The sequence below is a fragment of the Astatotilapia calliptera genome, chromosome 6, assembly GCF_964374335.1.
Source record: "Astatotilapia calliptera chromosome 6, fAstCal68.1, whole genome shotgun sequence".
In the NCBI taxonomy this organism is placed as follows: domain Eukaryota; kingdom Metazoa; phylum Chordata; class Actinopteri; order Cichliformes; family Cichlidae; genus Astatotilapia; species Astatotilapia calliptera.
In genome coordinates, this window is record NC_137427.1 from 13,885,576 (window position 1) to 13,913,540 (window position 27,965).

Sequence of the window (27,965 nt, forward strand, 5' to 3'; positions counted from 1 at the left end):
TCAAAAACATTAATTTATTGTTACAATAATATTTAAAAAAATTATAATTAATAATCCATGGTAGATAACAGATTAAATGTGGGAAAATGGTGAATTTGGCCAAACTATTACTGACTTGTATTGGGCATCTTAGAGTAGTCTTAGAGTAAAGACCTGGCACAATTACTGCTGGCTAACTGTTGTGTGAACCTTAAGCGCCCTAGGTGCACATTTGGGAAACTAGGTGAAGGTTAAGTTTAAGATCTTCTTTCCCTTTTTATTGTTGTCTATTTGTTTGCATATGTCTTTCGTGTCTCTATTCAGGGTCTTGGGTTATTTTATTTTATTTGTCTTCCTTTTTCTTTTTTCCTTTTTTTGCCTGGTTCCTCCAGGATTTTTTTTTTTACTACTTATGGATAATTAATTTTTTTTTAAAAAGGGCAATGATACATTCATGTATGACAGTGACGCATTAATGCAATAAACTCATTCATTAATTAACCTATTAGTCAGTTACTTCACAAATTAGTACATGCAAATAGATGCAGAAAATGTTGAGTTGTTGATAAACTGTAACTGTAACAGAGGGGGAGCAGATTAAAACTGAGAATAGGTGGATGGAATAAGATAAGAAAGAAAAACGAACGATGGTTCCTTAGCTGAGATGAATAAAGGCTAGTGACTATAAAGATGATTTTTTTTTTTAATAAATCAGAGTGTTTCTAAATTTGGTTAACTTTTACTTTTTACTCATAAAGTTTTAAACCAGCAACTTGCAGTGACTTTTAAGGTGAGATGTTGGTTTAAGCAGTCACTCAGTTTCAGATTGAACATTTTAAATATCTGTTTGATAACTTTGAGCATGCAGTTTGTCTTTTGTTTCAATTACATATAGCATTGCTTGGTTGCATTTCCACAGAGGACCGACTTCACTGATATTGTGGACAATGTTAACTTTATCAGTAACTGTAAGTTGAATAAATCCTCTGTGTGGATATCAAGTTATTTTAATTTTAAGAGAGCAAATGTCTGTTTCTTACTTTTTGCATATAAAGCAAAGTAATCTTATCATAAAAATAGCTTTATTATCTCAACATTATGGCATAATTTGCTCTTAATGATTTATGATCCATACCCTGTACATTGGGACTACCATACAGTAACATTAGCAATAACACACAAAGAACTGCATCTTAATAGTAAAGGAAAAATAATTTTGAAATGTAATGGTATCAGTGTTAGACATGATGCTATTTACATGCATGCCTCCATATGTATTGGGTAAAGTGACAGCAATTGTATAATAACACAATAATAAAAAAATTAGTGGGGATAGGTTAATTGGTTAATTCAAATTGCCCATAGGTGTGAATGTGCGAGTGAATGTGAGCGCGAATGGTTGTCTGTCTCTGTGTGTTGGCCCTGCGACAGATTGGCGACCTGTCCAGGGTGTACCCCACCTCTCGCCCTATGACAGCTGGGATAGGCTCCGGCGCCCCCCGCGACCCTGAAAAGGAAAAGCAGACGCGAATGGATGGATGGATGATAAAAAATTAGGAAAAACAATGGGAAGAAAAATAGAAACCCTAATGATGATTTTGATGATTCTGAAGTATGTAGCTAGCTGTTGACAATTATGAACAATATGATTATATGATGTTACTATCACTGAATGGATTTGTTCAGTGATCTTGTTCGCTTAAGATCATTTTCCAGATAAAATTATGTCGAATTTATGTAATTACAATTAGTTACACGAGTCAGGCATGTAGGATGGATTTGGGTAGAATTAATAAAATAAACATACATTAAAAAGCCTGACCTTTAGCTTTGCCGTTTAACTGAATGACGGTCAGTTCCTCTAGCCTCTTTTGCTTATCAAATAATTTTTTAACCACTGATCGATTGTTGTACAAACAATCGCATTGCTGGAACTTTATTCATGGAAATATGTCCTCAAACTGCTGATTCCTCCTTGCTGCCTTTTTTGTTTTTCTTTCTTTCGTTCTCTCTTACCCTCACTATTATTATTATTTTACTTTTTATTTTTCTACTTATTATTATTTTTCTATTACCATTTTTATTTTTTTATTCTATTCTTTATTTATTATACTTTTGCCATTTAGTTTTTATCTTAAATCATTTGTATTTTTTCCTATGATAATGTCACGGTTCTGTGTCCGTTGGACCCAGTATTTTGAGTTTATTGTGTTTTGATTTATGTTTGCATCAGGGATTGTGTTCTTGTTCTCTTGTCGTGTTATGGTAATGTTTATGTCTATTTAGAGTTCCATGTTTCTGTTTATCTGGGTCTAAGATGTGGGTTTAGTTTCATATGTCATTTCAAGTCTGTCTCTGTCTAGTCTGTCTTAGTAAAGTGTGTTTTGTTTCCTGTTTTATTGTGAAGGTCTGCGTCTCATGTGAGTGTGTTCATTTTTACCTTTGTCTCGTCTTGTTGATTATTCCCAGCTGTGTCCACCACCTGTGTGTAATTCCCCTGTGGTTCTCTGTGTATTTAAGTCATGTCTTCCGTCATTGTTGTTGCTGGTCCGTCTGTGTTTCCACCCTGCGTCATCTGTGTGTTTCCCTGCCGTCACCATCTTGTACCGTCGTCCACCTTGCTTCATGTTTGAGTTCCGGTTTGTATTCAGTAGTTTAGTTGTCTCCAGTCTAGTTTAGTTCGTGCTCCATTTGCTGTTTGTCTATATTTATTTCGTGTCCAATAAACCACCTTCACTCCTCCACTACTGCCTGCAATTGGATCCTCATTTATTATTTTTATACGGCTCATCTCACTCGCCGTGACAGTACGGACCAGCCAGATATGGATCCAGCGGCAGTCACCCCACCCAGGGAGCTTCTGGAGGCCGTTATCGACTCTGCTTCTAAATTAATTTACCAGTTGTTGGAGCATGAGGGAGAAGCCTCTCTTTACTCTGTGGAAGCCAACCTACAACACCTTATGTCCGGTTTTCCCTGGCTATTGGACTCTCTGCATCCGCTCGTGCAGAATTTCGTTCTCCATGAGCTTCACCTACACCCCCCTGCCGCTACCGCTCGCCTGCTCGCTTCAACGGAGGACGTGCTGTCCGAACCGCCAGACGAGGGATTACCCGGCCTGTCGGAGCCGTCTCCGAGAAAGAAGCGACGTTTGCGCCGTCGGCGTGGCACCCCACAGCCGGATGTCGGGACATGGAAACAATCGGCTGTGGTGAGTGAGAGGGACACTTTTTCTGCTGCGTCGGACTCTGTGACTGTTGTTTCTGGAGCTATTTTTTGTGTGTCTTCTGGAGATAACAATAATTTTTCTGTCTCATCCATGGCCACTGCTTCAAAGACTGTTTCTCCTGAGCCCACGCTCTGTGTTAATGACTGTTTCCATTCTGTTTCCAAGCCTGGTATTATGAATCTAGACAATGAAAATGTTTGGGACCCTTTTTCACCTGCACTGATTCATTCGGGGGAAGTTGTAAACCTCACCGAAGCAGTTTTTTCTGATCATGTTCTCCCATCCACACTTTCACCACAGTTTAACGTTGGGTCTGCAATTCAGTTAACGGTTCAGTCAGCAGCCGCGCTGCCCTCCGTTCAGTCAGCCACTCCACCACTCATTACGACTCCACTACAATCGTCTCCGCTACCTGTAGGTCAGTCTGTAGCCGCTTCGTTGCCTATTGCTCAGTCGCCACCAGTTCAGCTGTCTGCCCGCTCATTTACTCAGCCACCATCCTCACGGTCTCGTTCAAAGCAGGGAACACACTTCACCGCAATATCTGCTGGTTCTCTTAAGCTGGCCATGTCAGAGACAGTTGCTCCCTCTAGGGCCTCCCCAGAGGCTGGGTGTCAGTCACCAGCCAACTCTGGACCCCTAGAGGTCAAGACGCCAGCGCCAGCAGCCTCACCGGACAACTCACCAGAACAGTCTCAGCTCTCAGCACCCCTTGAGAGTTCAAGTGAGTTCACCCGTCCGCCTCCGTCCTCTGCTGAGTGTATTAGGGAACACTTTCAGCCCTCTGAGGACTGCATCCCACTGTTGCTGCCTGAGTCTAGCCACTGTGCTGCTCAGTCCCAGCCAGTGTCCACACTGGCGGAGGTCTCCGTACCTGCTGCTTCAGTGTCTGTTTCCACTGGAGGGCCAGAGGAGCCCGTCCAGCCTCATGCCACGTCAGCTGGGGGTTCAGGAGAACCGCACCAGCCTCATGCCACGTCTGCTGGTGGGCCCGAGGAGCCCGTCCAGCCTCATGCCACGTCAGCTGGGGGTTCGGGAGAACCGCACCAGCCTCATGCCACGTCTGCTGGTGGGCCCGAGGAGCCCGTCCAGCCTCATGCCACGTCTGCTGGAGGGCCCGAGGAGCCCGCCCAGCACTACGCCTCGTTAGCTGGGGGTTCGGGAGATCCCAGCCAGCCTCATGTTTCATCTGCTGGCGGTTCTGGAGAACCCAGCCAGCCTCATGTTTCGTCTGCTGGAGGGCCCGAGGAGCCCGTCCAGCCTCATGCCACATCTGCTGGAGGGCCCGAGGGGCCCGTCCAGCCTCAAGCCACGTCTGCTGGGGGGCCCGAAGAGCCCGTCCAGCCTCAAGCCACGTCTGCTAGAGGGCCCGAGGAGCCCACCCAGCACCACGCCTCGTTAGCTGAGGGTCCTGGAGGACCCAGCCAGCATATCCTCACATCTGCTGGCGGTCCGGGGAAGTTTGTTCAGCTACCATCTGCTGAATCATCCCCTGTGACTCCTACACCGTTGCCTGCATCCACATCACCGCCTGCAGCATTCACGCCACCGCCTACAGCATTCACATCATCACCATTCGCATCACCGCCTGCAGCGTCGCTGCCGTCAGGTTCCGCAGCCGTCCCGCTGCCGTCAGGTTCCGCAGCTGTCCCGCTGCCATCATTCACGCCTGGTCCGGCCTCCGTGTCTTCATCCACGCCTGGTCCGGCCTCCGTGTCTTCAGCCTCGTCTGGTCCGGCCTCCGCTTCGGCTTCAGCTTCAGCCTCGTCTGGTCCAGCCTCCGCTTCAGCTTCAGCTCCGCCCACGCCGTCGCCTGGTCCAGCATCGTCTTCGTCTGGTCCAGCCTCCGCTTCAGCTTCAGCCTCGTCTGGTCCAGCCTCCGCTTCAGCTTCAGCCTCGTCTGGTCCAGCCTCCGCTTCAGCTTCAGCTTCAGCTTCGTCTGGTCCAGCCTCCGCTTCAGCTTCAGCTTCGTCTGGTCCTGCCTCGCCTGGTCCTGCGATTGCCACACCGCCGTCAGAGCCAGCTCGACCCGTTCTGCCTCGCCTCTGCTGGCCGTTTTCCGGGCCTATTAGGTGGCATCATGGCCTTCGGGGACGGCCTCCGGAAAGGGTTTGTTGCCGCCGCTGGCATCGCGGCTGTCCTCCGGACCTGCTCAGTGGCCGCCACTACCTTCCAAGGGGTCGGCCTCCAGAACTGTTTGCCCGTCGCCGCCGTTGCCGTGTGCACGGTCGGCCTCCTGAACTGTTTTCCCGTCGCCGCCGTTGCTGTGTGCATGGTCGGCTCCCTGACTGTGTTATGGACTAGTGAACAGTCGTGTTTTGGTTCTGGACTCTCGTGCTCCTGGTTTTTTGTGTTTCGGGCCCTCCTTCCTGGGCCCCCTCCGCCCGCCCTGGCTTGGTGCTTGTGTTTTCTGTTTGGGGCTGTCGGGAGCCAGCCCTTTGAGGGGGGGGGGGGGGGGGGGGATACTGTCACGGTTCTGGGTCCGTTGGACCCAGTATTTTGAGTTTATTGTGTTTTGATTTATGTTTGCATCAGGGATTGTGTTCTTGTTCTCTTGTCGTGTTATGGTAATGTTTATGTCTATTTAGAGTTCCATGTTTCTGTTTATCTGGGTCTAAGATGTGGGTTTAGTTTCATATGTCATTTCAAGTCTGTCTCTGTCTAGTCTGTCTTAGTAAAGTGTGTTTTGTTTCCTGTTTTATTGTGAAGGTCTGCGTCTCATGTGAGTGTGTTCATTTTTACCTTTGTCTCGTCTTGTTGATTATTCCCAGCTGTGTCCACCACCTGTGTGTAATTCCCCTGTGGTTCTCTGTGTATTTAAGTCATGTCTTCCGTCATTGTTGTTGCTGGTCCGTCTGTGTTTCCACCCTGCGTCATCTGTGTGTTTCCCTGCCGTCACCATCTTGTACCGTCGTCCACCTTGCTTCATGTTTGAGTTCCGGTTTGTATTCAGTAGTTTAGTTGTCTCCAGTCTAGTTTAGTTCGTGCTCCATTTGCTGTTTGTCTATATTTATTTCGTGTCCAATAAACCACCTTCACTCCTCCACTACTGCCTGCAATTGGATCCTCATTTATTATTTTTATATGGCTCATCTCACTCGCCGTGACAGATAATTTTACTTGGTGTGTCAAACATGAACCTCTGTTCAGTATATTTTGCTAAGGAGGAGGGAAAATACAGATTCTTTTTTCCTGATGCTGCATTTTTTGACTTTGCCTTTCTCTTGTTCCTTTAGTACAACACTGTCCATCATGGCTGTCAAACACACAGTCATGCTCCTGGTGGCAGTTTGTCTCTACCTACCAGGTCTAACCCATGGATTTCAACCATCCTTCTCTGTTGATGAAACTCATCGTGACATCACCAGAAAGGCAGTTCTCAGAAAGACAGCTGAGGTTTGCCAAGACCTTGCCGCCGCTGATGGAAGAGACTTCAACTTGAATGTGGGCTCATTATCATTTAAAACAGGGTCACTGTTTATGCATTCATGTTTAGTCTAACATAACTGTGAAATTTAACGTTTTGAGATTTTTCCAAATGTCCAGTTAAGCACTTGGCATTTCTTTGTCTCCAGATTGATGACAACCTTTCAGTTCAGGAGGTGCAAAAGGCCTGTTTCTCCTCATCTACCTCCACCGCTCCGCTCTCTACTGACATTTTCCAAACTGCCCTTAATGAGATCTACGGTAGCAACGAAAAAGTGTATTTCTCATTGGTCGATTTCCCTGAGTTCCATTTTCACAGTGAGACCTTCCTGGGAGGACGGGACATCATCACAAGAGGTACACTTTAAAGTCCTCAAAATTAAACATGTTTACGTTCAGTACAACACAGATAGTAGATTATTTTGAATTTTTAATTAATTTCTATTCCTATACACCAATTAAAAAACATTTAAATGATAGGTACAACAAAAATCAGAATTTTGCTTCATTAGGTTTCACTTATACTGGATTCTTAAGGTTATATGTTTTGTTTGAGATATGTCTGCCATGAAGGCTAGTGTGAAGTCGGAGAATTTTGTTGCTGCAAGACAGGTACTTGGACAAATTTGTCACATAATTCAGGTGAGAGTGATAATTATTGTTTTTATTTAAACTTGATGATGTTAAGATTTTGGAAGTAGGAAGCAGTGATAGGATTGGAAATAATGTTAGATTTTCCATACATTAAGGACTTTTACAGCCACAGTAACTGGGTGGAGTTGGGGAAAACCACTCCTTACTCCGCTCTGATCAGACCAGATCAACCACTGCAGAACCTAGCAGGTAAAAGCCTTCCAGCAACTTTTATCACAGTAAGAAACACATTTGTCTCCACTTGTTTTAATTAATTTACCTGGTGGGGTGTGTACGGACACACACTTGCAATAAGGGAGATAAAGGGTGAAGGAAATTGCCTTCCCGGGTTTCCTCCGTGGCGTGAGCGATAAGCAGAGTTTGTCCTTTCCTTATAAGACTCCTAATTATTCAAAGTAACACTCAGGTATGCCATTCAGCGTGTTAGTACGAGCTCGGGAGCAGCTTGGGAGAACAAGAAAACAGAGACTGCTTTAGGTTGCCTTCCCAATCGACTCAAAGGTTTATTTGATACACAGCAGTTTATATAGATGAAAAAAGGTTCGTGTGTCAGCTTTCCCAGTTCAAACCGGTACAGACCAAATAAGGAAACGTCTTCCTGCCTTCTGAGCAAAGAAGTATCCTGTGTGTAGTTTATCAGTTCAGCTATAATTTATGATCATCCCAGCAAAATACACTCCTAGACATAAAATACAGAGTTCTTTCATCAGTGAATTCTGAAACAAACCACCTAGCCTTTAACGAGCCTTTTCCAGGAGATAAGGAAAAGGGAGGATGGGAGTAAAGAAGTGGTCTCATCTCTGTGGTGTTTTCGACCTTGAGGTACCAGCTTGTGAGTCTCACATTAATTCTTGGGTCACAGAGAAAGAGAAAAACAACTAGTAGATCGGCCTTATTGAGTAACAGTTTTCCTGTATAAAACAATATCCTGTAAATGCTTACCGTGGTATCAAAATATCATAACAGTTCCCCTCTTTTATTATTTTTTAAAAATAATAACTCAAATAGAAAGGAAAAATCACAAATGTAATAACATAATATAAAAAGCAAATCATAAAATGTAATAGTTCACAACCTAATGTTCAATATACACATCAGGAACATCATTGATAACATCTGACACATAATCTGGGTCAATTTGTGCCAATTGCAAATACATTGAAGTAGCTGTACTGGTAGCTATATGGGTTATCATTGAAAATGTGGCTTGCAGAAATGTGAACATGGTTGCACTTTACAATATGAAATAGTAAATAAAAATCCCAAGGTTAATGCAGTAGATATGATTAATAACCTAAATATATAAAAAAGACAGTTCTTCAGTCGTCTCCTGGCCTGGTCCCAGGTTCGAGAGACACAGAATAAGCGTCGTATGATGACAATGGGCATTTCATTTTCTCCATTATCAGGATGAAATGAGTCTGGTTTCATCAGGTTAGACATCATGTGGTACTTTTGGCTTTCTGTTCCTGCTGGATGTTTGAGTACCTTGTTGTTGCTCTTTCAGACGTTGTGTGTTAATCAGTGATTGTGTGTGTGTACATTGGATCCTGGCGCTGGCTCGCCGGAGATGTCATCTACCCGTGTGTGTTTATTTGCTCTAGTTCCGGGCGCTGGCTCGCCGGAGATGTCGTCTGCTTGATCCGACGCCTGAGATGGTCCGATTGGGCTGGTCTTAACCCTGCTGGCATGAATCCACTGAGGTTGTCCGTCTGTGAGGATGCTGGTTCTTCGTCACTGCCAGTAAAGCCTGGGGGCTGGAAAACGCGGCCTCCCAGAGTGTCCTTGGTTTTAGTGGCTTCTCCAACATGCGTCTCCTTGTCTCCACTGGTGGAACTGTGGAGGGGAAAAGCTGAGAGAGACAAACTTTCTGATAGTTATTATTCAGTTTTTCTACCAGGTTGTGAACATCAGTGGACAATGCAATATACATCACCTTCTACTAGCGGTGCCCCTCTGGAAGCTGACCATGGTCTTGGAAATAGTCTTATTTCAAATGGAAATAATTTGGTTACTTCAGATTGAGTCATTCTAATCTCACACAGGACTTGAGTAAGTAATTTGACACAGGTCATTAAAGTTTTAGCACATTTTTTAATTACTTCTCATGTGAATGAAGATCCTCTATCACTGTTAATCTGGTGAGGTATTCCGAATCTGGGTATTATTTCATTGCTCAACTTTTGACAGACTACTTCTGCAGTTTCTTTTGAGGTTGGATAAGCTTCTACTCATTTACTAAATTGATCCACTATTACCAGTAAGTACTTGATGCTTCCTTGTGCTGGCATATGTGTAAAATCAATTTGTAATGTATGAAATGGAAAATCTGGTTGTGGTAAATGCTGATGTTTTGCTTTTGAGCTACCTACATTAGTTCGCGCACATGTTAGACAGGTTGCTAATATGCTTTTTACTGCATGCAATGTTTTCTCAATTACAAATCTTAATTTTATTGCCCCTATTACCCCTCTTTGTCCGACATGACTCACACAGTGAAAATGTCGGGCAAGGACTGGCATCAGGGAATATGGGAGGGCAATCAAACCCTTAAGATTTTGTATAAGCCATCTCTGTCATCTAAGGTACAGTCATTATTCTATGCAGAGGCTTGCTCTTGTATGAATTTTAAATCAACATTTGTTTCTAAATAGTCTGGGAGTGTAACAAGTGGCAGCTGTATGGGGCACAGATAATACTTCCTGCGGCGGTGGGAGCTGTGATGCAGCTGCAGCCTTGGCTGTCACGTCTGCTAAGGCATTACCTGTTGCTTCGTCTGTGTCAGCTGTACTGTGTCCTTTCGTTTTTACAACTGCAACGGCCGATGGCAGCTGTATAGCCTGAAAAAGTCTTTGAACAAAATCACAATTTAGCAATTTATTTTCCATCAGCAGATCTAAATCCTCTCTGTCTCCACAATGTGCCAAAGTCATGCACAACGCCAAATGCATAGCGGCTGTCTGCGTAAATCGTCACATGCTTATCCAAATGTAGCTCACAGGCGCGTATTAAAGCCATGAGCTCTGCTTTTTGTGCTGAGTGAAATGGTAATGAGTGAGCCTCTAGTATGATGTCAGGCACTGTTACCACTGAATAGCCACAAAGAAATGAGTTGTCACTCGGCCTTGAACAGGACCCGTCCACATAAACCGTGGCTGAGTCTGGGATAGGTGTTTGCTCTAAATCTGGACGTGGTGCTGTGGATTCCTGTATACGTGTCATGCAGTCATGAACGTCAAGCCTGTCTGAGCCATCCTGTCGGTCAGAAGAACACAGTATAGTATCAATAAATGTGCTGGCGAATCAGGTGTGCTGCTCGCTTTTATAGTGAGATTTGCATATGTTGTTTAGTTATGTTTGCTACAATGGTCGTGACCTGGTGATTGGTGTGTAGAATAGTGTCATGTGAGAGTGTGAGCTTCTCGCAGTCCCTTATCATGATAGAGCAAGCTGCTACTGCCCTCAGGCAGGCCGGCATTCCTGAACAATTCAGGCAGCACCTTTGAGTGGCGGAGGTCAGCACTCCCTGTAATGCATTGAAAGAGGCAGTCATTTCTGTGGACCACAGTATTCGAGGAGGCTTGTCTTTTTTTACAACAGTCACGCAGAATGTGGTCATGAAAAGAACAGTCTGGTATCCACTGTCTGCAATAGTTCACCATGCCTAAGAAGGACGACATTTCCTCCTGTGTAGTGGGACGAGGGACAGAGGTCACAGCTTTGACCCTGTCTGCAGTCATGGAACGTTTTCCGTGAGACAGTGTGAATCCCAAATATTGAACACAAGTCTGACAGTACTGCATTTTCTTTGCATATGCTTTGTGGCCAGTCTTTTGGAGGTGCTGGAGAAGCATGTGTGTAGCAGTTTGACACAGTTTTTCACTTTCAGCACAGAGGAGGAGGTCATCCACATGTGGATCAGGGTGCAGCCCTCAGGAGGAGTAAAGCTGTCCAGGGTAGCACGGATCACCATTGAGAAAGCAGCAGGGCTGTCTATCATGCCTTGAGGCAGACGAGTGCAAGTGTACTGCTTATTTCTATGTGTGAATGCAAATAACGGCTGTGTGTCACAGGTACTGAGAAAAAGGAGCGGAGCATAAATCCACCACGGTAAAATGTGTATGCAATGCATGTCAATATGCTGTGAACATCTGAAACGAGAGGTGGCAGAGGAATGTTGACTGCATTAATTTGCCTCAAGTCTTGTATGAAACGCCATACGCCAGGTTTGTTAGGCTTTGGCACAGGATTGACAGGAGTGTGGGCTTTATTACTCCTGTAGTCAATAAATCTCCTATGATGACATCTAGAGCTGCGGCTTTTTCCGTGGAAAGGGGATGTTGCTTGACATATACACATATTAAAACACAGGGATCTTGTGTTTTAATATGTGTACGTGATAAAGTGTACAGTCAATAAATCCTATATCATTCTCACTTTTAGACCACAATGTCATATTCTGGTATTCAGCTGGCAACGTAAGTGCAGAAATAGTACAGTGGATAGGGTAGGTTAGATCTATGTGACGACATGGTGTAGTTATATCATAACCTATGTCTGAGTTATGTGACAAAATCACTGTTTGACCTTCACTTGTGTGAGCAGTTATCATGTTGTTGAACAGTGTGAGAGAAACAAAAGTGTGGCTCCCAGTCATGGGATTACCTGTTAGTGGCGTCTGTACACGTTTTTTTTTTTTGGCACAGTGTGTGACATAGAGTACCGGACAAAAAGGATGTTGAGTTCATTCTCTGCTGAGGGTCCAGCTGACACAGAGGATGTTCCTTCTCCATCATGTCGGTACATAGGGCAGAGAAAACATAAGCTGTTATCAGTGTCAGCAAACATTTCACCCTTTATGTTAAATGAAATACACAAATTCATTTTTGCTTTGGGTGTCTGCGGCTGCTGGAAAACTGAGCTAAATTTGCACCTCTAGCTTGTCCAACAGTGCATAAAGCGTTTTATGAATACTAGGATAGATTCATCAGGCTTCTGTTTACACATAGTTACTGCATTTAAGTCAATTTTGTCTCTGGACATTGTTAGCAGGAATTTCTTTAGATTCTTAAAGAAATCGGCGACTTTGTCATTATTTACCCTCCTTTTGTCCATAGCGGTAACATTTGATGCATCACGTCGCAGCATTCTATCATATATTTTCTACAGAACTTTTTAAGCAGACTACTTTTCTTATCACAGATGATATTCAACATTTCTACTGACCTGTTTTCTGGCGATAATCGTTCGGGATAAGGCTCCGGAAAGAAATTAGAATGCATTGAACTTCTTAAGTTGTAAACAAAGTCAGTCACATAAGCACTCCCGCATGTTCTGGATACGTGATCATGGACGTCTTCACCGATTCGCGGATGTAGGTTACACGTAACCGGAAATGGGAGTTATACTGAGCCGTTATTTGAGACTTTATTTTGTATTTTATTAATTTTTGGTTTTACAGGTACTTTAGATTTTTTATCGGACCTGTCTGTGGTCTTTGAATAATTCTGACCCATGTTCAGTGATTTCCAGAGGGGTTTACACGCTAGGAGGATTTAGGTTAGTATTTTCGCTGCGGCACAGCTGAGGTCACTTTAAATTTATTGCTAGCAATTTTTTGTTTGTGTGAGCAACTCTCACTTAGCGAGCAACTTCTCGCTTAACGAGCAACTTCTCGTAAAACAACAGGCAACTTCCTGTGTTCTTTCTGCTTTTAATTTACTGCTTTTAACCCTTGTATGGTAATCGGGTCTGTGAGACCCGTTTTCAGTTTTCTTTCGTTTTTTTTTTTTTTTAACAAAATTAAATTTAATTATCTACTAGCTTTCTGTGAGTGAGCAACTTCTCACTTTTTAACGTACGTTTCAAGATAACAGGCAACTCCCTGTGTCACTCTTTGATGAGCAACTTCTCACTTAACGAGAAGTATTTAAGACAACAGGCAACTTTCTGTGTCACTTTTTCTGAGTGAGCAACTTCTCACTTTTTAACGTACGTTTAATTAAACAATTAATTATTATTATTATTATTATTTTTTAAACAAAATTAAAATATTCAAGACAACAGGCAACTTCCTGTGTCCACCAACACCACACAAGGGTTAATTTACTTTATTCGGGGACTGAGGAAGTCAGTCAGTGTATCTCTCTGGATCACTAAGTGAAACTTCGTCAGCATATCCCGTTTTTTTATGGATTCGGGGACTGAGGAAGTCAGTCAGTGTATCTCTCTGGATCACTAAGTGAAACTTCGTCAGCATATCCCGTTTTTTTATGGATCGATCACTGAGAGAGGTATAATATGGTCTCTATATAAATATGAAAGACACATATTTACCTTCTGTCAGGATCCCACTTCTGACACCAAAATTGAAGGAAATTGCCTTCCCGGGTTTCCTCCGTGGCGTGAGCGATAAGCAGAGTTTGTCCTTTCCTTATAAGACTCCTAATTATTCAAAGTAACACTCAGGTATGCCATTCAGCGTGTTAGTACGAGCTCGGGAGCAGCTTGGGAGAACAAGAAAACAGAGACTGCTTTAGGTTGCCTTCCCAATCGACTCAAAGGTTTATTTGATACACAGCAGTTTATATAGATGAAAAAAGGTTCGTGTGTCAGCTTTCCCAGTTCAAACCGGTACAGACCAAATAAGGAAACGTCTTCCTGCCTTCTGAGCAAAGAAGTATCCTGTGTGTAGTTTATCAGTTCAGCTATAATTTATGATCATCCCAGCAAAATACACTCCTAGACATAAAATACAGAGTTCTTTCATCAGTGAATTCTGAAACAAACCACCTAGCCTTTAACGAGCCTTTTCCAGGAGATAAGGAAAAGGGAGGATGGGAGTAAAGAAGTGGTCTCATCTCTGTGGTGTTTTCGACCTTGAGGTACCAGCTTGTGAGTCTCACATTAATTCTTGGGTCACAGAGAAAGAGAAAAACAACTAGTAGATCGGCCTTATTGAGTAACAGTTTTCCTGTATAAAACAATATCCTGTAAATGCTTACCGTGGTATCAAAATATCATAACAAAGGGGATAAATAGGAAAGATATAATAGCCAAAATCATTTTACAAAAGCACAGTTCAAACCAAGTCTTATCGCCAAAGCATAGATGGCCCACCTTTAAATACTGTATGTCAAAACCTGTTTCCAGATGGTTTTATGGATAACCTTTCTCTTGCTTTGCTCCAGGTCCATCTACTCCAACTTGTAATAGCTGTACAGGAGATGCCTGCACTGATAACATTTTGCCTGAAGTGCTGAAACAGGGGCTCCTGACCTCAGGCTACTTTAGCACATTCTCTTCTTCAAAGCCTACTGGTAACAATCACATTCATTTGTGTATAACAGCAAACTATTAGGATTTGTATTATTATTTTCTTTTGTTTGCTTGTTTCATAGCAAATGGACTGTTTATCAAACCAGCAGAATGAGTAAATTGTAATCAACACTGAAACTAAATTGGCTTCTGTAGTTTTGTTTGTTTTTGGTATTTGTTTTTTGATTAGAAAATGTAAACAGCATCTCACAGTAATGAATGCCCACAAGCTACAAATTTAAATATTACAACAAATAGATGTGTTGTCCCACCTTGAATTTAATTTAAAGATTACCTAAACTCACCTATTCATTGCCATACCCCAACTATAAAACTCTTTGGATGTTTTTTGTCTTATTGATCATTTATTCAGCTATTTAGCTAGGTATAATTAAATGTAATTTGTTATTTTTTTTGTCCAGGTAAATGTAGCCATGGTGGTCTACTTGACAAGACAAGAAAAAGGGACCCAGTTGGGGGCATCAATAAGGATTCTTTTACATCAGATCATGGCACGTTGCACAAAAAAGCAGCTAATCTGGCAGTGGATGCTACTATGGAGCTGCTGGAGGACATCAGACTAGCTGCTGGAGACAGGAACTTCTTGCGGTACGGGAAAAATTGATCAGAGACATTCTTGCACTCATGAAATGGTTACTAGAACTCTAATAAATTTGAAATTGAAACAGTTTATATTTATTTTCATGACACAGCTTTCAAGGAAAAAATAGTAAAAAGCCTTCCTCACAGAAGCTAATATGTATCTTAAAAGTGATGCTTTTTATGATGCACATGTTTCTGCAAAGATACCTCTGCATCATTCTGAATGTAGAGAAATTGGGTTCTTTACAGAATAACAAAGGGATGATTTTGTTTTTTGACTTATGTTCCTCCAGGTTGATGGGCCTCTCCCAGTCCTATGCACTGTGTTTTGTTATTGACACTACAGGCAGTATGGCTGATGACATCGATGCAGCAAAACAAGTTGCCTTTAACATAATTGACAGTAACGCAGGAACGCTACAGGAACCCTCTCAGTACATACTGGTACCTTTCAATGACCCAGGTACTTCCACTTTTATGGATATTCCCCATGTTGCCAAAGAGAGCCAACAAACAAAGCACATATACAGTGGGGCAAAAAAGTATTTAGTCAGCCACCGATTGTGCAAGTTCCCCCACTTAAAATGATGACAGAGGTCAGTAATTTGCACCAGAGGTACACTTCAACTGTGAGAGACAGAATGTGAAAAAAAGAAATCCATGAATTCACATGGTAGGATTTGTAAAGAATTTATTCGTAAATTAGGGTGGAAAATAAGTATTTGGTCACATCAAACAAAGAAAATCTCTGGCTCTCACAGACCTGTAATGTCTTCTGTAAGAAGCTTTTCTGTCCCCCACTCGTTACCTGTATGAATGGCACCTGTTTGAACTCATCATCTGTATAAAAGACACCTGTCCACAGCCTCAAACAGTCAGACTCCAAACTCCGCCATGGCCAACACCAAAGAGCTTTCGAAGGACACCAGGAAAAGTATTGTAGACCTGCACCAGACTGGGAAGAGTGAATCTACAATAGGCAAGCAGCTTGGTGTGAAGAAATCAACTGTGGGAGCAATCATCAGAAAATGGAAGACATACAAGACCACTGATAATCTCCCTCGATCTGGGGCTCCACGCAAGATCTCATCCCATGGGGTCAAAATGATCATGAGAACGGTGAGCAAAGATCCCAGAACCACACGGGGGGACCTGGTGAATGACCTGCAGAGAGCTGGGACCAAAGTAACAAAGGTCACCATCAGTAACACACTACAACGGCAGGGAATCAAATCCCGCAGTGCCAGACGTGTTCCGCTGCTGAAGCCAGTGCATGTCCAGGCCCGTCTGAAGTTTGCCAGAGAGCACATGGATGATATAGCAGAGGATTGGGAGAATGTCATGTGGTCAGATGAAACCAAAGTAGAACTTTTTGGTATAAACTCAACTCGTCGTGTTTGGAGGAAGAAGAATACTGAGTTGCATCCCAAGAACACCATACCTACTGTGAAGCATGGGGGTGGAAACATCATGCTATGGGGCTTTTTTTCTGCCAAGGGGACAGGACGACTGATCCGTGTTAAGGACAGAATGAATGGGGCCATGTATCGTGAGATTTTGAGCCAAAACCTCCTTCCATCAGTGAGAACTTTGAAGATGAAACGAGGCTGGGTCTTCCAATATGACAATGATCCAAAACACACCGCCCGGGCAACAAAGGAGTGGCTCCATAAGAAGCATTTGAAAGTCCTGGAGTGGCCTAGCCAGTCTCCAGACCTCAACCCCATAGAAAATCTGTGGCGGGAGTTGAAAGTCTGTGTTGCTCGGCGACAGCCCCAAAACATCACTGCTCTCGAGAAGATCTGCATGGAGGAATGGGCCAAAATACCAGCTACTGTGTGTGCAAACCTGGTAAAGACCTATAATAAACGTTTGACCTCTGTTATTGCCAACAAAGGTTATGTTACAAAGTATTGAGTTGTATTTTTGTTATTGACCAAATACTTATTTTCCACCCTGATTTACGAATAAATTCTTTACAAATCCTACCATGTGGATTCATGGATTTTTTTTTTTTCACATTCTGTCTCTCACAGTTGAAGTGTACCTCTGGTGCAAATTACTGACCTCTGTCATCATTTTAGGTGGGGGAACTTGCACAATTGGTGGCTGACTAAATACTTTTTTGCCCCACTGTACAAAAATCTGCAAGTTCATGTATTTCTCTGTCCCCCAAAAAGAATTTGGACCCGTGATAAAGACAACTGACAAAAACTACTTCAAAAAGGAAATCAACAAGCTCACTGCATCCGGAGGAGGGGATGAACCAGAGATGAGCATGTCTGGACTGCGAGTGAGTGTACTTGTATTCTATCATTGGGATGTGTGCTTACACAGTAATTAGTGTGATGTGAATTATGAACTTTTAGGATGAAGAAATGGGGTATTTGCAGGTAGTGCAAAGGACATTGTTACGTTCCCCTGAGGGGTCTAGGCGGTGAGGGGAGAGTAACAAAAAGTGACCGGGTTAGAAAAAGGAGTCAAGGAGGCAAAAGGGTTAAATCAAAGAGTTTTATTAAAGTAGCTCAACTAAAAAAGACGGACAAGCCGCTATCACCATTTAAGAAAACCAACAAAACTCAGGCGTGGTCAATAAAGTAAAACGTAAGCCAAAAAGAAAGAGAGCAGCTCACTAGCTGCAAACCACAATAACAATAACACAGCTCATTAGCTGTAAACACTCACAAACACACTCAGCTCACTAGCTGTAACCACACTCATGGCACTCTGGCCCAGAGCTCACCTTTCCCTGGGCTTAAATACTTTTAATTACTGATGTGAGTCAGCTGTGTAACAGGGAAAGATGGCACCTCAGGCAGAAGAGGTGGTGGGACACGCCCACACAGGCACCTTCAGGAGGAGGCCCTGCTAGGGCCGTAACACCCCCTCCCATAAATACAAACCACGGGTTTGTCAAATGATTATGATAACCAAAAAAACTAATCAAGTCCGTAACCGTCGCATCAACAAATTGCAGGCTTTCCACCTACCAAACCCCATAACAACAGTTAGGCATTGCCTGCGGAAGCTGCCAACCCCATCTCAATGGGTTCAAAATACTTACTGAGGGTGGCCGCAGACCCTCAAAACAATGTCTCATGTGATAGCCAGGGCTTTTTTGAGCCATCACATGTGGAGAACACAGCAGGCAGTCAGAAGACCTTGCTGCAACAGTTTTCAGACGATTGCTCAGGTCACCGATACAGGCATGTTTGTTAGCCAGGGTTGCGGGTCTTACTGGTGGTTTTATACACAGCCTGTCCCCCTGCAGGTCATTTTGAGGACCTGGGAAATTGTCAACCAGTGGCAGCTCAGGGTCAGTTGACCTCTTACACTGACTACATGACACTACTGAGCAATTATGCTCCAAGTGTAGCCTCTTAGTAGGCCTGGCAACCTTGTCGGTTTGAGAGCCATGACTGACTTTTCTCAAAGCAGGCACTTTTTGCTTTGAGTGTGCTTTCTGTTTGAGTTTCAGTCTCAAACAGTTAGCAACAAGGTGTCCAGGTTTGTGGCAGAAGAAACAAAGCTTCGTTTTGGGTCTCGAAACCACAGCTTTTTCAGCCTCGTTAGCTGGCTCCCTCCTAGCTCTCCAAGATGTATTATAATGAGAAAGGATGTCACATTCTACCGCATTTGTTTTATGAGTTAGGGTAAACTCATCGGCCAGTATGGCAGCCTGCTGTAAAGTGGAAACCCTCTGTTCACTTAAATAAAGAGCAATACACTCAGGAACAGAGTTTTTAAAATCCTCCACAAGCATGAGCTCACGTAACGACCCCAAACTGTTAACCTGGCTTGCAGAGCACCACCTATCAAAAAGCTTCGCCTTGTCCCTAGCGAAGTCAAGATAGGACTGACCCTGTGCCAACTCCAAACCTCGAAAATGCTGCCTATAGGCCTCAGGTACAACTTCATAGGCTTGGAGGACGGCACTTTTGATCTTTTCATAAACTAGGCCGTCATGCCTAGACAGACCAGAACAAGCTTCCTGAGCCTTACCCGTGAATTTACACAGCAACATCAACCCCCACACGTCTTCAGGCCACTGTAATGCAGTTGCTATGCTTTCAAACTCACTGAAGAAGCTCTCAACACTGGATTCACAGAAAACGGGAACCAGGTGGATGTTATTGCCCACAAACGAGCTTCTAGACACCTGTGCACTGATAGCTGTATCATCCATTTCGGGGGTGGAGAAGGCTTAGCAAACACACCCTAATTAAGACACTACCACACCCGTCTGCCAACTCACTCAGCAACTACTGAACAATTAACAGAAAACTACACAACTTACTTTAACCGACCAACTTACCTCTTGCCACACACACATTAACAAATACAACTTACCCAGTTCCTAAGCACAACAACCTTTACCTACCTATCTTCTGGAGCATGCTGGGCTCGAGGCAACTTTAAAGGCAGAACTTCAGCGACCGGAGCCCTGAATTGCCTACCCCCAACAGGGAACTAATCCCCGCCCAGGATTACTCCGAAAATAAAAAAGGCAAAACAACAAAAGAGTGCCCGAAGGAAGAACTTAATAAGCTCAGCTGGACACTCACCTAACTTAACTGGGAAGTTGAATCTCTAAAGGTGAACAAAGCAAGATAATCAAAAACCAATTCCAACTCAAAACTCCCTTTTCAACAATCCCGGACGAGCCCCCACTTGTTACGTTCCCCTGAGGGGTCTAGGCGGTGAGGGGAGAGTAACAAAAAGTGACCGGGTTAGAAAAAGGAGTCAAGGAGGCAAAAGGGTTAAATCAAAGAGTTTTATTAAAGTAGCTCAACTAAAAAAGACGGACAAGCCGCTATCACCATTTAAGAAAACAAACAAAACTCAGGCGTGGTCAATAAAGTAAAACGTAAGCCAAAAAGAAAGAGAGCAGCTCACTAGCTGCAAACCACAATAACACAGCTCATTAGCTGTAACCACTCACAAACACACTCAGCTCACTAGCTGTAACCACACTCATGGCACTCTGGCCCAGAGCTCACCTTTCCCTGGGCTTAAATACTTTTAATTACTGATGTGAGTCAGCTACTGTATGTAACAGGGAAAGGTGGCACCTCAGGCAGAAGAGGTGGTGGGACACGCCCACACAGGCACCTTCAGGAGGAGGCCCTGCTATTGCCGTAACAACATATTTAGGAAATTAATATGAACCTATTGTGTCCTATTATGTAATAACAGAATGACTGTGTGCATGCATTATCAGAACTTGCTTTTTTGTTACTTTTTTAATCGCTTTCTGAATTACAGTTTTGCACATCTGGTAAATCACAACAAATAATGTTTAATTCTTCTGCCATTTGTATAACTGACAGCTTGCGCTGACATCAGCTCCACCTTCCTCTAAAATCTATGTCTTCACTGATGCTTCAGCCAAAGATTCCCATCTAAAAAGCACCAACATTGCCCTTATAGAGAGAACCAAGACTGAGGTATGTGTGAGGATAAGTTGCATTTTTGTTGCTGTTGCACTTTAGATGTTAGTTTAGTGTGTGTGTATCTATCCATGACCGCTTATGTAAATGAGAGTGTGGGGAGTGAATTGGGGGGCGGGATGGGGTGGAGTGGGATGGGCTGCTTTTAACCATGTGCAGCACTTTGTGCTACATTTCTGTATGAAAAGTGCTTTATAAATAAAGATTGATTGATTGATAAATGCCAGTCCATTATCAAATTTTACAAAAGCTTTTTTTAAGCTTTTTTTTTTTTTTTTTTTTTTTTACAAAAAAGTCAGTTTTACTCAAGCTAGTCCAATCCTAGAGCAACACCTCAGTAAATAGTTTCATTTATCCATGTACTGAATGGTCACTTTAGGTCTCTTTGATACTTTAGATAGAACTTATCCAGTTTCCACTGAGCGTGATATATATAAACTGATGCATTTTTCTATCCCTACACTTTCAGGTGTCTTTCCTGTTGACCAACATTTTTTCCAGTCGGCGGCGCCGCAGTATTCATGGTCAAAATTTTTCACCTCGTGCAGTGAGGCTATCAAATGTCCAGCTATACAGAGACCTGGCCCAAGCTTCTGGAGGTCAGGCTATTGAAGTCAGGAAGTCAGATCTTTCCTTGGCCACTACTGTTATAAAAGATTCATCAGCTGGTGCTGTGGTGAGACACTGAGCATTAACAGGAACTACTTAACATGTTTACAAATTGTGAAGGACTACATTTTGATAAGTTGGGGCCAGATATTTAACAGATTTTCTTTCAAAATTGCTTTCTCACTGGAGCTTCTGTTTCTTTGTCTTTCAGGTGACAGTTTTCCAGGTAGTAATGGATCCGGGGCGACCTGATAATTTTAATTTTACTGTTGATTCATCAGTAAGCAACGTCATCATTTACATCACCGGAGTTTCATCTCTCACTTTCACACTCAGCTCAGCAGGTTCAGTTCAACGATATTTTTTGGACATCAGTTTTCTAAAACATAATATTTCACAAAGACAAGGCACTTCCCACCTTGTGTCAGCTTTGCTTTATTTCTTTGGCTCTATGGAAGTTCCTCATCTGACCTGATCTCTGGTCTCTGCTTTTTGCCTTTTGATTTCTCCTGTGCAATGCTGTTGTTTGGGCAGTCAGGTGAAGGTTAAGAATGTACAGTAGTGGTACTAGTCATAATTTTACTTTCTTATTTAGTAGTAACTGTGCAGGTGGATCGGAATTCATTTGCCTATTACAGAAGTGGAGTAATTTGCAAGTGTCTCACACCCATGAATTGCAGTAATAGCACAGTAGTAATAAAAACAACAACAGTCACAATTACAAATTTTGGAGAAGGAAGAAAATTCCATTGTCATGCTGGTAAATAATTCAGCCATTTTCCTCTTTTCAGGAGTGTCTCAGGAGTCAAGTCAGACCAGTGGTCCTCTGGCATCCATAACAACAGTGGGAAACCTACGCAGAATAAGGCTCAATGCTGGAAATCAAACGGGTTTTTGGCAAATCCACATCAACTCTAACAGTCCCTACTCTATTAAAGTCACAGGTCTGTAATATAATTAGGAAATAGTCTGTAGAAAATGTTTTCAGTGGTATAATATTTCTAACTTAGATGTGGTTTCTGTGTGCGTAAGGTCAAAGTTCAGTGAACTTCATCTATAGCATTGTGGAATTACAAAAAGAAGGTGGCATCAGACCCAAGGAAGGCCGTCCTGCTACAGGTTGACTAAACAAAAATGTATCATTTGGTTTGTGGGAAATTGAGATGACCTAAATAGTCATGAAAAATGATTACATTGATTTATGTTTCTGGGTAGAAAACTTCCAACTTTTTTGTTTAGATAAACATAAACTTTCAAGTTTAAAGAAGATTTCCCCTCAGAGGTCTTAAAAACACATGTGGTGCAGGCATAATTTCAGTACTTTTGAATGACTAACTGCAGAAAGGCAATTGGTGTCCATCCATATACATAAACATATGATTTCTGTACTGTTAGCATTATTACAGCCCTCTATCAAATCCAATAAAGGCAACGTTATCTACCCTATCCATTTCTAACAACATAACAGCATTTTTACATGTTCACGTACAGTCTAAAGATCTGTTGTAATAATACTCTTTTGTGGCTTGCTATCATTTTCAGGTGGTAATGTCACTCTCCTGGTCACTGTGACAGGAAGTGATACAGTAACAGTCACAAAGCTCACGCTCTTCAACAGTTCAGGGCCAAAGGAGTTGATTGGATCAATACAGGCATGTCATATTTTACACCTGATAAATGTAAAAGGTCAAAATTACAACTGAAACTACAACAGACCACAGCAAGCATTCCTAGACTTAGTCGCTTTTAGTCTATGCTAACTGCACTGTCAAACATAGTGTTATAAACATAACTTTTGTAGTTCTACAACAGCTTAAGAAAACACCAAGAAGTAAAAGATACATAAATAACATTGGTCTTTGGTGGCTGCTTGTTTACTCTGATTACTGATTGTTGCCACCATCTAACAACTAACTTATGCATCTAAACATGCATAAGGTGCTCTCAGTTGCTATCTTTCTGTTTTCCACAGTCATTAGAAAACAGCAACTTTCTGGTAACATTCACTGAAGTCCCAGTAGGAGACTATGTAGTTCAACTGCAAGGTGAGGACACCAGCACCACATCCCGGTCTACCTCAGATACCTTCCAGAGACAAGCCTCCACCCGCATCACAACAGCTAGTCTCTCTGTTGCTGTGAGTAGTAGAGTCATATGTTGTTTTTTGAATTTCTAGAGCCAGTTTGTAAACATCTTATCTGCCTGGATAAACTCAACAACCACTGTCATGTTATTTTCTATGTCATTATATAAAAGAAAGAAGTGATTGTTTAACTTCAAATTTCCTGCCCTCTTCTATCGCTACTTTTCCAGGCACAAGCTGACAGTATCAACATAGAACCAGGCACCCGCATCACCATTCCTTTTACAGTGTCTTCAGATGTAACTGGGACATTCACAGTGCAAGTCAGCAATGACCGCAGCTTTGACTTCACCTCACCTGGAAATGTCAATATTGGTCCAAGCGATGGAGGCAAAGCCAATGGGACAATAACCTTAAGTGTTCCAGCCAGCACTAAATCAGGAACAGACGTGACCCTCACCATTCAGGCACAAAATGCTGCTGCCACTGACATCAACTATGCTGTCCTCCGATTTTCTGTGGCTGCCAAGGTAAAGGAAAAAAGACTTTAGGTGAAATGGGACTAAAAACAGTGTTTTACATTTAAAAAAAACTAATAATCCAAACTAAATGTATCACTGTTCTGTATTGTCAAATGCCAAATGTTTCAGTTTACATAATACTTCAACTGTGATCTGAGGAGAGCTTTTAAAAGAATCAGCTCAGTGATGAATTAGTACTGCATATGTTCTAGTTCAATATAAGAAAAAAAACATGATTCACTGCGTGGACAATGTAAAGGGTCATGCTACAAATTTCATCCAAGAAATCCATTGATTAATCTGTTAACTTTCTGATCATGATTGTATTAGTAAATCCAAAAACGAAATGTTCTTTTCCACAGCTGTTCAATGGTTTTTAAAAACAATTTGTTATTTGGCATAGGGTCATTTGACCACTGTGCTAAATTCTTTTTGTCGCCTAGATTTGCCAAAAAATGAAACAGTAATACTACTATCGGGGTTGTACAAATTTTGTGGGTCATTTTGAATGAAATGTCTGGATTTATAACCCATAATATCAATTAAAGTGAGTTTTAATTCAGGACATAGGTTTTTCTGTAAACAATAATATCTCATTACTAGTGATGGGTCGGTCGCAAACGAACGTCGCTCTTAGAGCCGACTCTTTGAAGTGACCGATGCGAGCTAAGACAAGCAGTTAGTGGGGAATAGGTTAATTGATCAATCTAAATTGCCTGAGTGTGAATGGTTGTCTGTCTCTATGTGTTAGCCCTGAGACAGACTGGTGACCTGTCCAGGGTTTACCCCGCCTCTTGCCCTATGACAGCTGGGATAGGCTCCGGTGACCCTGAAGAGGATAATAATAATGGATTGCATTTATATAGCGCTTTTCTAGGCACCCAAAGCACTTTACAATTCCACTATTCATTTACTCTCACATTCACACACTGGAGCTGCCCTGGGGCAGACTGACAGAAGCGAGGCTGCCATATCGGGCCATCGGCCCCTCTGGCCAACACCAATAGGCGGTAGGGTAAAGTGTCTTGCCCAAGGACACAACGACCAGGACAAAGAGAGCTGGGGGATCAAACTGGCGACTCTCCGGTTACAGACGAGCTTCCCAACCACCTGAACAAAGGTGCCCCCCCGATAAGCCGGTTCTCTAAAAAGAGCCGGAATTCCCATCACTAGTCGTTTCACACACATTTTATAAGTAATATTCAAAAACAAAAGAAAACGCTGAAAGTATGAAAGAACAGAGATATAAGGTAGCATCTATACCAGATTTTTTTTGTTCCTGTTCTTTTGCCGTTCTGACTACTTGATCTCCTTTCTCTCTCTTTTTTTCAGGCCACAGATTTGTCCAGTCCAGTGTGCCAGGTAGTTAATATATCAGGTATCTGTAATGTCTCTTCCATCCTCTGTGCATCATCTCAGTGGGAGTTCATTGCTAATCTCACTGACGGCATCAATGGGACTGGCATCGCAAGCATCACCCTCCGCGAAGGGAATGGTACCCTTGATACTAGCACAGCGGTTGGAGCAAGGGGTGAGAATATCACACTGGTGACCTACACTGCCTCCTGCTGTTCACAGAATGTGGTTCTAGCTGCTGTGGACAGGGCAGGAAACGTGGGGACATGTATGGGGCAAGCTAGAGTACTTGCCACGCCTGCTACTATAACTACAACTACCCCAGTACCTGCAACTACTTCTCTGACTACAACTACACCAGTACCTACAACTATCCCAGTACCTACAACTGCTTCTCTGACTACAACTACACCAGTACCTACAACTATCCCAGTACCTACAACTGCTTCTCTGACTACAACTACACCAGTACCTACAACTATCCCAGTACCTACAACTGCTTCTCTGACTACAACTACACCAGTACCTACAACTACACCAGTACCTACAACTGCTTCTCTGACTACAACTACACCAGTACCTACAACTATCCCAGTACCTACAACTACCTCTCTGACTACAACTACACCAGTACCTACAACTACTCCTGTCCCTACAACCACTGCAGTGACTCCCTCGGTGACTACTGCTGCAGCTAACAGAGCATCCACTAGAGGTCATACAATGAATGTAACACATTATGTCTGGATCAGCATTGCTTTTTCACTGCTTTTTAAGTAAGGTATATAAACAGAAATTTAACTAGAACTGAATCAAAATCAGTTTTAGAAAAGTAATACTTTTAACTCTTTTTAAAATATGAGCCATTGCATTTTTGTAAAGGTGTAATTGAGCATCTCATATTTTTATTTTTTTATTTTTGGGGTGAAAATGGGAACGTGGTATAATAACGTACATTTTGTTTATTTGTTTTATCATTGCCTGCTAAAAAAAGATCCAAGTAAACATATATATTGAATTCACTACATAAATTAATATTAATATCCTCTCTTACATAGTTATAGTTAATCTTTTCATAGATGAAATTGTATAATATTTGATTCATTTTAACCTGTGCACATAAAGTAGCAATTTCTTAGTTTCCAAAGCTGCATTTCATTCCCCAGTATAATGTAATAAGCAACTACTATCTGCTAAGGGAATGATGATTTAGACAACTTTTAGAAACAAAACTCCATTTGGAACATCCTGAAATGCCACCAGTCAAGACATCACTTCCGAATGAGACAGCTTGGATGCCTTTTGATGCTACTGTGGAAGATTTACAACAGGCTATTAATATATAATTTATATTTAAGAATTTTGTCAGAATCACAAAACAGTTTTAATGTGTTTAAGCAATAAATAAATGTGATTTCATTAGTTTATAACTGTCTCATTTCATTGTCTCATTCCTAAAGAGATTACCATCATGTGCTATACTTATAGGCTATTACAGTATTAGGTGACTGAATTTAATATTTTTCTTGCAGTTTCAGTTTGCCACATTGACTGATGATTAAACCTGCCTCCAGCACTATGTTGAGTTTATCCCTTTGACACTTTTGCTTCTGCAGTTTGGCTTTCCAGGAACTACCTGGCAACTGAAGGCACCGAGATTATACAACAAAGAAAAAACATGCAACAAAGAAAAACATAATTTAACCTTTGTTAGAAGCGTGTGCTCAGTTATTTTTAAGTGGTTTAACTTTCGTGGATAGAGAATAAGCAACAACTTCTAACTTTCCACAAGTACTCATTTATTTCAAATATCAAAAATAAAAGTGCTACCTCTACCACACATTACTTGAACGCACTCGTCCGCGTACACATGGAAGAATCCATTACAAAAAAGAACAAAAGGGTGACCCACCAGTCATGAGACAGGAGGCACCACCATGCAGCAATACACTGTACTACAACAGCAACTGTTACATAGTCCCCACAGCTAAAGAAGCACACACCACACCTAACAGTACCCTGTACATAGAGGTTACAGCTAAGATCACAACACACACAGGGCAAAAGACCATTTAAAAATGAATTTGGCAAAAATAAAATGAAATGAATATGTACAGTGCAAAGTCTGTTTTCTTTGTTTTTCAAAGAACGTGAACCTTAACACACTAAAGAGCCATACAACTGGATTAAGAAGAGTGAACAGAAAAGTCTACACCTTCATCACTCAAAATTGCAGTGCACCAAGACAACATGAAATAGGTTTAATCAAAACATTTCACTTCAGATCAAGCCCAGTCATGTGAAAATCATTTGTCCATCTTTTGGGGGCAGGGTGGGCCTGAGGGTCAGTGTCCAGATCCTTTGTGGTCTCTCTGACAGCATGAGATGAAACAGAATGTTCCTTGGAAGTGAGAGAGTCCCAGTTATGGAACAGTTGCATGTTCACAACATGATAAACACCTGCATCCACACCGGAGTCCACCCAAGTGAGCCTGTAGTTAACATAACTGGGTCTCTGAGATACACAAAATGGTCCCTCAAACAATGGTGCAAGTTTAACAGTAAGCGTCTGACCTTGCTTGTGTCCTAACTCTAACAAGGTCACCAAAACGAAATGTGGCATGTTGACGTCTCAAGTCATAGTAATGTTTTTGTCTGCCATGGCTATAGTCAAGATCCGCTCTGGTTTGGTTGTGAGTTCCCTGTGGGGAGGCTTTAAGAGTCTCAGGGTAAAGTAC

General features: G+C 42.3%; 1 protein-coding gene and 1 long non-coding RNA gene across 2 annotated transcripts; both read left to right on the plus strand.

Annotated features, from left to right (window-relative positions):
* The first annotated feature begins 1,187 nt into the window (after positions 1 to 1,187).
* Positions 1,188 to 26,657, plus strand: LOC113023933 (von Willebrand factor A domain-containing protein 7-like). The gene is made up of 18 exons (XM_080302792.1): positions 1,188 to 3,190; positions 6,445 to 6,652; positions 6,784 to 6,991; positions 7,191 to 7,276; positions 7,384 to 7,477; positions 14,479 to 14,607; positions 15,028 to 15,214; positions 15,502 to 15,671; positions 17,389 to 17,501; positions 20,539 to 20,655; positions 21,128 to 21,334; positions 21,479 to 21,611; positions 22,059 to 22,211; positions 22,300 to 22,386; positions 22,810 to 22,919; positions 23,240 to 23,404; positions 23,581 to 23,880; positions 25,204 to 26,657. The coding sequence occupies exons 1-18, from the start codon at positions 2,892 to 2,894 to the stop codon at positions 26,005 to 26,007; spliced, it is 3,570 nt and encodes a 1,189-aa protein (XP_080158918.1). The 5' UTR covers positions 1,188 to 2,891; the 3' UTR covers positions 26,008 to 26,657.
* On the plus strand, positions 10,333 to 14,228 carry LOC145429403 (uncharacterized). Its single transcript, XR_013909636.1, has 2 exons — positions 10,333 to 13,164; positions 13,355 to 14,228. It is a non-coding gene; the product is annotated as an uncharacterized LOC145429403 (long non-coding RNA).
* Positions 26,658 to 27,965: the final 1,308 nt, after the last annotated feature.

Coding starts and splice junctions, on each gene's coding strand:
- LOC113023933 (XM_080302792.1), top strand. CDS start 2,892: ATGAGGGAGAAGCCTCTCTTTACTCTGTGGAAGCCAACCTACAACACC. Junction 22,212..22,299: donor CTACTCTATTAAAGTCACAG/GTCTGTAATATA, acceptor TGTGTGCGTAAG/GTCAAAGTTCAGTGAACTTC. Junction 22,920..23,239: donor AGTTGATTGGATCAATACAG/GCATGTCATATT, acceptor TGTTTTCCACAG/TCATTAGAAAACAGCAACTT.